The sequence below is a fragment of the Carcharhinus amblyrhynchos genome, chromosome 12 (assembly GCF_965287045.1).
Source record: "Carcharhinus amblyrhynchos chromosome 12, sCarAmb.v2.hapA, whole genome shotgun sequence".
Taxonomy (NCBI): domain Eukaryota; kingdom Metazoa; phylum Chordata; class Chondrichthyes; order Carcharhiniformes; family Carcharhinidae; genus Carcharhinus; species Carcharhinus amblyrhynchos.
The window spans coordinates 66,977,987-66,992,257 of NC_137335.1; the positions used below are offsets into that span (position 1 = coordinate 66,977,987).

Consider the following 14,271-nt stretch of genomic DNA (forward strand, 5'->3'; position numbering starts at 1 on the left):
AACAGTGGAATATGTTGAAAAAAAATTTCAACAGTAATGTTTAAATAAGTAACATTTAGTAAGGAAACAATTAGTTTCAGGATAGCATGGATAATTAATGAATCTCGGAGTCAATTAAAATGTCCTATGAGAACTAAGAATAATAATGTATGCACTGAAGGATAAAATTGAAGAATTTAAGAATGAGGAAAACCAAGGGTAAGTCCAAAGAAAAAAGTTTAACCAAATAAAAAAAGGCAAGACACTTGCAAGTATATCAGAACAAACATAACTGTTAAAAAGCAGGGTTAAAACTGAAAGGAGGGAATCGTTATTTTCTAGAGCATGGTCAAAAAATGGCAGCAGCTTTCAATGACAACTTTACATTACTTCAGTCAAGATCATCACAGAGGTGGTGAACCTGAAGTGGCAGTGATATTTTTGTGCATAAATGGAAAATTTTAGGCAAGTTAATTAGTATCCTAGGAATATGAATGAGATGAGATAGGAATATTTTTGGCTTTTTTAAGAGCGTGATGTAAGCCAAAAGATGAGACAGTGATCAATAAAATGCCCATTTAAAAAAAATGGAGATAGAATTAATCCAGAATCACTGAATTGTTACGGCACAGGAAGCCATTTGACCCATTGTGTCTACACTGAATGAGCGTGATGACTTAGTGCCATTCTCCTACCTTTTCCCCATACCCTTGCATATTGTTTCTATTCAAATAATCATCTAATGCCTTCTTGAACGTTTCAATTGAGCCTTCCTCCACCATATTTCCAGGGGCATTCCAGATAATGTGAAAACATTTTTCTCAAATCACATTTGCTGCTTTTGTAAGTTGCTTTAAATCTGTGCCTTCACATTCTTGATCCTAAGCAGGAACAGTTTCTCCTAATCTCCTCTGTCCAGCCCCCTCATGATTTTGAATACCTCCATCAAACCTCCACTTAGCCTTCTGCTCTCACATTTAACCTCTGCAATCTATCCTCACAACAGAAGTTTCTCATCCCTGGAACCATTCTTGTCAATTTCTTCTGCACTCTCTCCAAAGCGTCAACATCCTTCCTATCGTGTGGCACCCAGAACTGCACACAATTCTTCCTGGGAGCTAATTAGAGTCTTGCATAAGTTCAACATGACCTCTTTGCTCTTGGATTGTATGTCCCTATTAATAAAGTAAGTAGTCTCACAACACCAGGTAAGGACTTACCTGACGAAGAAGCAGCTCTCCGAAAACTAGCACTTTTGCTACGAAATAAAGTTGTTAGACTTTAACCTGGTGTTGTGAGACTTCTTACTGTGTTTACCCCAGTCCAACACCAGCATCTCCAAATCGTATCAATAAAGCTCAGGGTACTGCACGTTTTCCAAACTACTCTCTCCATCTGTCCTGCTACCATCAATGATCTATGCACATAAAACACCTAGGTCTCTCTGCCCCTTCACCCCCTTAAGAATTATATCCCTTATTTTATATTGTCTGTACATGTTCTTCCTACCAAAATGCATTACCTCACACTTCCAGATAATTATAGGTCAGTTAGTTTAACTTTTTGGTAGAATTGTGGTAGGTCTCTAAGAGTGAAATATAACAGATGTAGTGTATATGGACTTCAGGAAAGCTTCTGACAAAAGAACCACAGAGATCATTAGAGAAAGTCTGGGTTATGAAATTAGAAAAGGAAAACAAATTAGATTAAAGAGAGTTTGAAGAGGTAAATGAGATCAATCCCAGAACTAGGGGTTATAGTTTGAAGATAAGGCGTAAACCTTTTAGAACTGAGATGAGGACAAATTTCTTCACCCAGAAAATCATAGAATCCCTCCAGTACTGAAGGACGTCATTTGGCACATTGAGACCTCACTGACCACAATCCTTATTCCTGTAACCCCATGTATTTACCCTGCTAATCCCCTGACATTAAGGGGATTTAGCATGGCCAATCACCTAATTTGCACAGCTTTGGACACTAAGGGGCAATTTATCATGGCCAATGCACCTAACCAGCACGTCTTTTGGATTGTGGGAAGAAACCAGTGCATCCAGAGGAAACTGGTGCAGACACAGAAACAATATGCAGACTCTGCACATAGAGTGAATGTGTGGAATTCACTACCACAGAAAGTAGTTGAGGTCAAAACATTGTGTGACTTGAAGAAATTAGATATAGTTCTTGAGGCTAAAAGGATCAAAGGATATGAGGGGGATGGGGGCATCAGGATATTGAATTTGGTGATCAGCCATGATCAAAATGAATGGTGGAACAGCTCGAAAGGCTGATTGGCCTACTCCTCTTCTATTTTCTATTTAAGATTTAAGTGTAACTTCTCAGAGAAGTTTGAAGTAGACAGCTGTGTCCACATAGAATTCACCACTGGAAGCCACCTCTTTTTACCCATGACTTGGATATCGTCCTACATGAAGTGGCAATGAAATTTGTAGAGAGTATAGTTAATTATAACCAAAGGAACTACAAAAGTATTCTAACAGGGGAAAGCAAGAAATTAGTCTGCCACTTAGTAAAAAAGGTTGTGATTACACCTTTAAAAATGTTATCAGGAGAAAAAGACTAAAATAGAAATACTACCTAAGCCACAGAAACCCAATATTAAACTCACATGGAATGTAACTCCCTAGCCTCAAGGTTCATAATGCTATCTGCCTAATATAAATATCTGTTTGTTGTTCAGTAAACCTAAACTGTTGCCATGGCAACCAAGAAACCACTATAACAAGCTTCTTTGTTTAACCTTTCTGATCATCTTTACTTTAGACTATAGGATCCAATATTAGCACAACTGATCCTGCTTGTATTAAACTTGTATCTGACAACACTAAAGTCACTCTTTCACACCCCAATATTACACCCTGTTCATTTCAGATCCTAAGTGGTTTTTAAAAAATGTTAAACAGAAGTAAACAAATAACAAAATGTAAATCACACCTTCTGTCAATTGTGGGGTTTCATCTTAAAACAGTGTAAATCAGTCCTAGTAATCATTAATCATAGTTCCACAGCAAGTGACAGATGATGAGATAAAATAGGGAATTGTGGATCCGCAAAATACTTTCCCAACTATTGTGATCTCTTGTTTAAAAGCTAATGTTGGATATCTATACAAATTTCACTCAAGCCAATGCTGACTTCAAAACTGAAACAACATGTAATCAAGCATGTCAAACTGTATCTCAAGTTTCAGAGTTCAATTTTCAGGTTGTGCTGACGTAATTGAGCGGGTACACTGAAACTGGCCTTAACACAGACTTAAAGTAAAAGAAGAAAGCTGCTTCTGTTATCCAGTCATCTCTATAAGATTGTATTCATGCAACAAATAAAGTGATAATGGTTTCCAATTAAATGTGACAACACACGTAAGAAAATAGACAACTAACTCTCAACAGCAAGAATAGTTCTCGTGGGGAAACGCAGCAGCACCAACGAGAATCAACGGCTTCAAGATTGGAAAGGAGACCAGCATAAAAAAGGTTTGCGGACAAGCACAATTATATGAATACATGACTTGCATAAATTTGCTCCCTGAAGATTTCTTTGGTAAGGTCCCAGGCAATGATCTTGGCAGGTCTCTGCTGTTTCCTAACTTATTTTGACATACATGAATACAGTGCACACAAATTCATCAGTTTATTATCTATCTATCTTAAAGGTCTTCATATCTTCTTTGAATATTTCTTCCTATGTTATGTCCCACCTTGTTAATCTCCTTGTTAAGTACCAACACAAAGCTGCAATATTTTTGCCATTTCACTACCAATAGCAATGAACATTGGAATCAGGCAACATATGCAATTAAACAAATAAAGTGAAATAACACCTATACAATTTTTTTTTGTTTTATCCATTCAGGAACATAGGCATTGCTGGCTAGGCCAGCATTTTTATTGCCCATCCCTAATTGTCCTTGAGGTGGTGGTGGTGAGCCACCTTCTTGAACTGCGGCAGTCTTTGTGGTGTAGGGTACCACAATATATTTCTAAGTCAGGATGGTTGTGGCTTGGAAACAACTTTGCAGATGGTGATCTGCATTTGCTGCCTATATTCTTCTAGGTTGTAGAGGTCATGAGTTTGGAAGGTGCTGTCAAATGAATCTTGGTAAGTTGCTGCAGTGCATCTTGAAGATGGTACATGCTGCTGTTACCATGCATCAGTGGTGGAGGAGGTGGATGTTGAAGGTGATGGATGAAGGTTGCTTTGTCCTGGATGCTGTTGAGCTTCTTGAGTGTTTTTGCAGCTGCACTCATCCAAACAAATGGACAATATTCCATCACACTCCTGTGCCATGTAGATGGTGGACAGCCTTTGAATATAGTTGCCTAATAAAATATAAGGGTCCCAAACAATTCCATGGCTGTGCAGTAGCCCAAGAGTTCCCATACCAGCCATGCACAAGTTGGCACCTGCATAGTGTGCAAAAATGTTTTGAGAACTGCAAATTTAAATAAACTGCGCATTTTTTTTAAAAATTGAGAAAACATTGGTCCCAAAACAAACATTTGCATGCAGTCTCTGCAATGTAAAGATGTTCCTGACTCCTAACAATGAAGTTGGCAATTATTACTTTTGCAGTACTTTACATTTGTCAAATAGAATCATAAAAAATATAACTTTCAGGTGCTGATCGAATATAAATATTAACTTCCTTCAATGTGCTGAGGGCAGGGGGAAAGTGAGGAAGAGAGAAAGCTGAAAAGGGTCAGGGGAAGAGAAAGAGAAAGATAAGAAGAGGGATAAAGGATGAACTGCATTTCTGAACTGACGAGGGAAGAGCAGAGGCATAAACCTCCATCACTGGCAGAATGAAGAGGTGACATGGGGAGAAGGAAGAGGTAACATGAGGAGAAGGAAGAGGTAACATGGGCAGAATGATAGCAAATGCCCAAGTAGCGTGCACAAGCACACAAATACACACACACACACACACACACAGTTGTCTTTTTCTTGGGAAAAAACAAACCTTAGATTTGAAAGTAATCTTTAAGTATTAAAATTATATTAGCATTCTATTTGCAACTTTTTTTAAAACTACTCCAAAATTTAATTTTTTCTTTCAACTATTCAAATCCATGAAGGAATTTCCTTCTAGCCTGAGCCATCCGAACGCACAAAATGCTGACAAAACTCAACGTCTTCCACGTGAATCTGATAGCTGAGGAGCTCCGGTTTTGTTGTGCTCACAGTGTAAGATCGAGCCCATCAAGCTCACAGATCTTAGAGTCCTGTGAAATAAAGGTGCTTGACAAACTCAAAGCAGAAAGAAAAAGTACTATGCTCCATTGGAGGATTCGCAAATACAAATGAACTGTGATATTTTTGGCCTCAGTGTTTCAACTTAATGGTGATATGAGAAACATAACCATTGGTTTCAAATACTGGTACACAATCATAAAGTGGTTCAGGTCCATCTCAAATTTTAAGCCGTGTTTGATATCAAGAACTAAGACGTCTTAAGGACTTCAAGATAGACAGGTGAATTTCAACATAAGAACACAAGAAATAGGAGCAGGAGTAGGCCATCTAGCCCTTCGAGCCTGCCCTGCCATTCAATAAGATCATGGCTGATCTGTCGTGGCTCAGTTCCACCTTCCCACCCTCTCCCCATAACCCTTAATCCCCTCTCTTATCAAAAACCCATCAACCCGCGTCTTAAAAATATTTAGCGAGGCAGCCTCCACCACTTCAACATGATGAGCAAAGAGTGATATTTTCACATGCATATAGAAATATTACTACTCCCAGCCAGAATAGGAATGATTGAGTGATTGCCTCTTTGATCACACCTGAAGACCACTGCAAGTGGCCTGATTGATTTTACACACATTATCTAACTATCCTCTTACTCATTACATTTTTCTGGAGAAAATATTCTGCTTTCATTGGGAGAAGTGGCTGCAGTTTTGATTATGGGTGCTGTTTTCTCGAGCTTGTACAGATATTCCTTAAATAAAGTTGGTAGACTTTGCCAACGTGTATGGCTAAGTGTTTGCTTTGAGTTGCCGTAAGTGTCATCCCACTACACTGGCTGACTTGGTCAACTCACTGGCTGGCACAATAGAGTCAATAGAGACTCAGAGTTTTTTTTAAAAGAGAATGTTACTTATAGAATTACATAACACGTCACCACAAGTCAAAAATAAAATCTATACTACAAAGGCCATAAGAGGTTTGTGGGAGCCGTAATTATTTCATACCTTTACAGTACAAGTGCAATTTAGTCTACACATTAAAAGTGGAATTGATATATCTAAAATAGAAACAGTTTTCCAAGTTTAACTTAATTTCATAGTGATAAATTGGACTAGTACTTGATTTTTGCTTCAATTGTGACAAAACAGAAACTGCTCTACTCTATTATTCAGTTCTATTAACTTCCTTGCTTGTACTCTACATTTTATTTCTTGCAACGTAAGCATTGATTTTGTTTTATTTCTTGCAACAAACACATCATTAATAAAAAAAGTTGAAATTCAGGAAAGCAAAGCCTGTTTACATGGGGAAACGTGATAGAGGCAGCAAAATCAACAGGAAGGGATTTAGAATCGTAACACCACACAACAAAGGTTAAACTTTTCAAATAAAGTGATTCTATTTACCCCATTTTCCATCTGCCTATCTGTAGTACCCTGGACTCGGTTTCTCTTCAACACTGGATCCTGGAGTCTCAAAGAGCCTGTAAAAAAAATTGTTATTTTAAAATAAATAGTAGTTACATGTGGCACACAGAAAATTCATTGTGTTCAGAAGCTGTGATTTCAGACTCCACCCAGAAACCATTGTTTGGCAGGAACAAAGAATTTCATGGTTGTACAACACTTTGTTCCCAGTGCAATCTTAGTGGCTCAATATAAGGTTGGATGTTGCATTGAAAGTGAAATATTAAAATTCACAGCAAGCTGAAAAGGGCAAGAGGTACACATTAACAGCTCAAGACGAGAGAAAATGAGAAAGCAGGGCTTTGAAAAGAATGGAGAATCACAATTGTAGTGCAGACTGAAGAAGTGGGATTTATTTTACATCACCGTTTAGTTTAGCCATATGACAAACACAGATTTGTGTGAGCATTAAGTGGCTTAACAAAATACTTCTGAATTCAAACTTACCAACAATAGATGTCTAACAAAATTGACAACAGCGCTATCTAGCACTCCAGATTTGAAGATACCAAATACAGGCAAATCATTGATTTAGCACAATCTCACATACACATGAATAAATGGTGCTGACTGCAGCGCAACGTAAACACAATGACTTGGTAGATGATAAGCCAGGAACATCAGGAAGCTCAGTTCTAGTACATCAAATCTCCAATAAAAGCATTCAATTACACTTGACAAACTGTAGAGATTTTAAATTATTCATTAATTAATCCAGCATTTCTCTGTGCATCTAGGTGAAAATACATATCTCAAATGAGTTTGCATAAGATAAAAATAATGACATGAAGGAATCATGTCATTAGGAAGCATTTTACTATTCCCTTCTCACAACACATTGATTTTGTCAACATTTTCTCGTTACATTTTCGACCCTTGTGGGGAAGTGGCATTACAGTCAGGGTACAAGAGAGCCAAAACTGATGGTATACTATCAATGCACCATAATTGATCCTCCTTCCCTACTACTTTCCAGCAGAACTCTTCATTACTAATATGGGGTTAGCAGACATGCCCAAAACTTAAACTGAAGAAATGCTTTTTGAGAAGAGTTTAAAGTTAAGGTCAGATGTTGAAAGCAAAGATATTCACAGAGCAACTTCCAGCAAGTAGGGCTTACATGACATTGCTACAAATGGTGACGCCATTGTACACGAAACTAGCAGCGAAGTATTAAAGGTTTCAAAAAAGGGACCCTCGGTAGAGAAGGTTCGAGACTAGGGAAGGACAAGGCCATGAAGAGACTTCAGGTAACAAGGATTTTAACTTAAATTTGGTGGAGGATGGGAAGTTAGTAAATGTCAGCAAGTAAGGAAGAGATGAGTAAGTATGGCAGATATGCAGTACATGCTTGTCTGTGGATGCATAAAAGATATGTAGTCTGAGTCAACTTCCATAAATGAACGAGATTCAAAGTGTTCATGGAAACAGACGTGAATTATTGTATATAAGAACATAAGAAATAGGAGCAGGAGTAGGCCATCCAGCCCTTCGAGCCTGCCCCGCCATTCAATAAGATCATGGCTGATCTGTCGTGGCTCAGTTCCACTTTCCCGCCCTCTCCCCATAACCCTTAATCCCCTCTCTTATCAAAAACCCATCAACCCGCGTCTTAAAAATATTTAGCGAGGCAGCCTCCACCACTTCAACGGGCAGAGAATTCCAGAGATTCACCACCCTTTGAGTGAAGAAGTTCCTCCTCAACTCCGTTCTAAACTGCCCCCCCTTTATCTTGAGGCTGTGCCCCCTAGTCCTACTGTCTTTTTTGAGCAGGAAGAGTCTCTCCACCTCTATCCTATCCATCCCATTCATCATCTTATACGTCTCAATGAGATCTCCCCTCATTCTTCTAAACTCTAACGAGTACAAGCCTAGTTTATTCAGCCTCTCCTCATAGCTCAACCCCCTCAACTCCGGTATCAGCCTAGTAAACCTCCTCTGCACTCCCTCCAAGGCCAAAATATCTTTGCGCAGGTGCGGTGCCCAAAACTGCACACAGTACTCCAGCTGCGGCCTCACCAATGCCCTATACAGCCGCAGCAAGACCTCCCTACTTTTATATTCAATCCCCCTCGCTATGAAGGCCAGCATCCCATTCGCCTTCCTGACCACCTGCTGCACCTGCAAGCTGGGTTTTTGCGACTCATGCACAAGGACCCCGAGGTCCCTCTGCACCGTCGCCTGCTGCAGTTTTTCGCCCCGTAAGTAATAGTCCTTCCTACCATTCTTCCTACCAAAGTGGACCACCTCACACTTGCCAACATTAAATTCCATTTGCCATTTCCTGGCCCATTCGCCCAGCCTACTTAGATCCTTCTGCAGACTCTCCACACCCTCCGCACAATTTGCCGTTCCCCCAATCTTGGTGTCATCAGCAAATTTCGACACCCTACACTCGGTTCCCTCCTCCAGATCATCTATATAAATGGTAAATAGCTGAGGCCCCAGCACCGACCCCTGGGGCACTCCACTAGTCACCATCCGCCAATCCGAATAGCACCCGTTGACCCCCACTCTCTGCCTCCTATTTGACAACCAATCCTCTATCCACGCTAACACCCTACCCCCAACTCCATGTCCCCCGACCTTCTGCAATAACCTCTTATGAGGTACTTTGTCAAACGCCTTCTGAAAATCCAGAAAGACCACATCCACCGGCTCTCCTCTATCCACTGCCCTAGACACATCCTCATAGAACTCCAGTAAATTTGTCAGACACGACTTCCCTTTAATGAAACCGTGCTGCGTCTGCTCTATCAAGCAATTCCCTTCAAGCTGCCTCGCAATTTCCTCCTTAATGACGGATTCTAACATTTTACCTACCACAGATGTTAAACTAACCGGCCTATAATTCCCCGCCTTTTGCCTGGCACCCTTCTTAAACAACGGCGTAATATTAGCCGTTTTCCAATCTTCTGGCACTTCCCCGGAATATGGAACACCGAATTCCTATTTGCTCTAATTGCTTTCCCCCACCCCAACACCTGTAATCTATTTTCCATTTACACATCTGCACCTGTTTTCTCACTCGAGAATTTTTCAACTGAAGGTATATTTCTTTATATATTTTCCCCAAAATGTACAGTCTATCACATCTATGTTGTCACATATGCCAGATATCGGTCCACTTCTTTTAACGTGACTACGTATTATAGTCTTCGCTGTACTTCTCCTTAAAGTTTATTTTGCTCTCTAACTCAGTCAGTTTTCAAACATTTGCTCCTGGAATTTGAATGTTATTAGCAAGGCCCCATTTATTGCCCATCCTTAACTGTTCTTGAGAAGGTGGTGCTGCGCAGTCCATTTGATGTAGTTACACCAATGTAATGTTCTGGTGCAACTGTGTAGCTTGCTATGTGGGGAAATTAATAATCAACCATATTGCTGTGGATCTGGAATAATGTGTAAACCTAGCTTGGGTGAGGATGGCGAAAGGACATTAGTGAACGAGATGACTTTTTACATTAAGCCTACAGTTTCATGACCATCAACAGACTACGTTTTATTCAATGTATTATTAGTTTTTTAAATTAATTAGCTGCCACACTGTGATTTGAACTCATGCCTCCAGGCCTCTAAATTTCTAGTCCATTAAGTATTAATTGTGATAGTAGTCTAATCGAGTTGTCTAATAATGGAATTTGATGAGTACATTATGCAATACTATTATTCACCATAACAAACTGCAGAACATACTTCCTTTGGTATATTCGTAAAGCCACAGAGTGGCCTTTTATGTCAAAATGTAATACCTGGCACTGACTGGAAGGAAATGTTACAATGGAAAGGGGCAGAACTGCCACCAATTCTGGTCTATAAACTTCAAAATTATTCTCCCAATCTGAATTCAAGTGAACTGCTAGTTAATATCCTCAAAATAGAAATCATGTTTAAAAAAGGACTCTGGAGGACCAGATGTGTCACAGAGGTTCGGTTCCTATTCTACTAAATGTCTAAATAGATACAAAATACCCCAAGGAGGCTTTTGTGCCAAACTAAAAAAAAAACTGATGAGCAAAACAACATATGTATACTTCTCCAGAAAAGACATTAGCCGGTCATTTGAAAACTAGCATTAAACCTTTTATGTAAAAAAAATCAAATGCAGCCTTTTGCAATGAGCATTTAAACACCTACACAGTCCCCCAAGTTGCACCTTTACTTGATTTACTTGTTCTGCTTTATACAAACCTGTTTATCCACTATAATTCCAGAAGTAATCAGTGCACAAAACAGAAATATGAAAACTGAGCTGGAGCCATTCAAAAATAAACTACCAATGGAATACACACTAACCTGAAAATGATCTGACTCCAGTATACTTAATGTCCCTCAAATTTGTTGAACAAATGTTACATAAATCTTACCTGCATCCCTTGTAGTGCTTGGTGGACGGTCATGACGCAGGTAGAAACAAACATCATTTCTCTGTGCTCCCCACTGTTGCAGAATATCATAGATTCGTTCGTTGTCTGCTATGGCACGTTCTACAAGGAAGAACAATTAAATTACTTCAGTTAAACATGACTATCTACTACTTAGAAAATTTGTCTCCTTACATAAGGTACAAAATATCTATTAATTTCACCTACTGCCTTTTAATACCAAACCAATTAAACAGGGTTATGGTTTAGCATTCCATCCGGAAAATGTAAATTTTATGTAGCATTCTCCAAATTGCCCAAAATAAAATTCTATAGTCAAGACAAGCTGCTATCTGCCAGTTCACGGTACATGTTAGTGCATCCCAAAATTCATGAGTAAGCTATCTCAAGTTAACTGGTTAATTTATTTTCTATTTGCCGATGTCTGATAACGTGCAACAGAACCATTTAATTACTTTGTTTACTGAACTGACGTACTACAAAAAGATTGTTAGTGTTGTGCTCCCAACAAAATAAAGCCAAATGGTGGCTATTCAACCACTAGTCATGGAACAGCTGGGACATATGTATGTTAGTTGAAACAGGTTTTACTTACCACCACCATGCCAACGTTCAGCCAAGTAACAGTCCACCTCCCCTGGTTCTTTGCAGTAACCAACAACATCTCGACTTGTGGTATCTGGAGTGATTGGTACCTCTGTGTAATGCTGATCATTGTTGCTCAGGTACACAGTGAGAAACATCTATATCAGAACAAAGGAAAAGGCTTTACTCAGATTATTTTTCCTGAACATTCCTATCTCCATAATGCGGTCATGTCAGCCTTCATTTAGTCCAAACATCCAGCTGGTCCACAATTGTAAATTTATCCATGTTCAGCATCAACCCATTACGATGATCAGTAACAACCTACTTCAGAAAGTCAACGTATGACCTATTAATAAACTAAATATATGGTTAGATTGATGCTAGAATTAATGATATTTTACAGATTTAGAATTTTGCATTATAGTTTCTGGATAAAATATTCAGCAATGGTTATACATTTATTGAAAGCATATTACTTTTTAAAAATCTTTGAAATGTCAGCCTCTACTGATATTTGGAATAGCATTTTTTTGTTAAATCTAAAATTTAAAGCTTTAAAGAAGTTGAAGAATATCACATTTTAGCCCTTCAGATTCAGAGCTGAACTCCATTTCACCACAACACCAAGGAGCAAAACAGTTCAACAGGCTCCTCAAAATGTTTAAAAAGCAGTTTGAACCATTGCTAAACTGGTATAATTTTGAATTATATTATGCCCAGGCCTGAATAATGCTGGAGTTTCAGTATTAGTTCACTAAAAACTGATTTGTATTAATCTCATTACAAACTTATCCACTGCAGTGTCCCCATTATGGGAACGTGCACATAATCTAGGATGACATTTCAGTGCACCACTAAGATTCCACTGCACAGTCAGAAGTGTTATTTCTGGACGCAACATTAAACATCATATACAAATATCCCATGACACAAACAGAATAGCAGGGAATTCTGCCCTGACAATATTAATCTCTTGACTGATATCAGTAACACAGATTTTCCAGCCATCTGGTGGTGGGGCTGAGAAACGGAATTAGAAGAGAAGGTTTAAGAGGGATGGGCACCACTGTAATACAGTGTAACTGAATCACAGCTTCAGCCAAGTAAATGTCTTGCATTTTGTCTACAATAATTGCTGTTTGTTCAGAGACATGGATAAAAGTGTCTCCAGAGCTTTGTCAGTTAACATAAATTCTAAACCAGCTTTGAGTGTAACAGCTAAATCTTTCAGGGGCAGAATTTGAAATGCCACTGTCAAGTATTGCAAAGGTCAGTGAATGAAGGGTTTGCAGTTACACCAGAAGTATTTTCTACAGCCTATATGGATTAATGCAGAATGCTAAGAATCAGCTAATGCAGCTGATGTATTTCCTGGATAAATATAGACATTTAGCTGAAATACAAACAAATCTCGGTCTTGTAGAGGATTAAGTGCCTCAAAACATTCTTGGCTGTGTTCACAGCAGATACTGACATGGAATAGCTTACCCTCATAGTCTCACTGGGTTGATTCATCACTTCAGAACAGTGCTCATTTAAATAAGAGTTCTGTTTGTTTTTTATATATTGTTAGCAGGTGTCACTGGCAAGATCATTATTTGTTGTTTATCCCAAACTGGCCTGAAGGTGATAATTCAGGTGAGCTGCCTTATTGAAACCTGACAATCCAATGTGGCATGGGGGAACCCACAGTGTTGTTATGGAAGGAGTGCTGGGATGTTGGCCCAGTTACTATGAAGGAACAGTGACATAGTTCTAAGTCAGAATGGAGTGTGGTTTAGGGGAGAACTTGCAGATGGGAGTATTCCCATGTGTCTGCTGCCCTTGTCCTTGATATAACTTGTAGATGATACAGCTTGTGGGTCTGGAAGGTGCTCTCGAAGGAAGCTTGCCTAGTTGCTGCAGTGCATCTCATAGATGGTTCAAAGAGCTGACAATGTGCATCGGGAATGAAGGACGAGAGTGTTTCAAAGTGGTGGTTGGGATGTTGATCATGCAGACAGTTTGGTGCTGGATGGTCTCAAACATCTTGATTTTTGTTGAAGTTTCTCACGGCAGGATTTCCAGATTCCAACTCTTTAAAGTTGAATTAATTAAACTACATCAAATGAGCTGTGTGACAAAGTAAAAAGCCCAGCCTCTTATAGGGGAACTGTCCAAAACAAAGATAAATCACAAATGAAACATAAACATTGAAACAAAACATGATCATGAGAGTCAGTAAGGCATCTTTTTCTCTATGGTGCCCTTATGGCATGGAAGGCCTCGATGATGCTCATTGGCACATCATGCTCCCTTTGCAGGGACACCCGCCCACAAACGTAGCCAGCTTAGAGGCGCAAAACACTCAAATTGGATGACACCTTTGATCACCTGCTGCCTGGACATGCTGTTGGCCTCTTTTAAGGTCAAACCAAATAAACAAACTCAATTTAAATCAGGACAAAGTAAAAGAGGCAGCTCCCCAAAAGAGAGGGGGAACAGCCTGAACAAAATCAAATTACAAAGAAAACTCGAAAACATCAAATTAAAATGTGATTATTAGGGTTGATAATGCACCCCAGCCCATACAGTGCCCAACAGGTGTGGGAGGCATCAACTGCACTGCATGCTCCCTCTCCAGGGACACCTGGCCGCGA

At 39.3% G+C, this 14,271-nt stretch overlaps 1 protein-coding gene across 1 annotated transcript in view; it reads right to left on the reverse strand.

The window, feature by feature from the left end:
• The window catches only part of LOC145351063 (apoptosis-stimulating of p53 protein 2-like), a 78,572-nt gene that overhangs the window by 45,553 nt on the left and 18,748 nt on the right, over positions 1-14,271 (reverse strand). The window contains exons 2-4 of the mRNA XM_080200661.1: positions 11,640-11,787; positions 11,027-11,146; positions 6,600-6,676 (exon numbers count right to left, since the gene is read on the reverse strand). Coding sequence (XP_080056787.1) covers positions 6,600-6,676; positions 11,027-11,146; positions 11,640-11,787 — 345 coding nt within the window. The remainder of the gene's footprint in view (positions 1-6,599; positions 6,677-11,026; positions 11,147-11,639; positions 11,788-14,271) is intronic.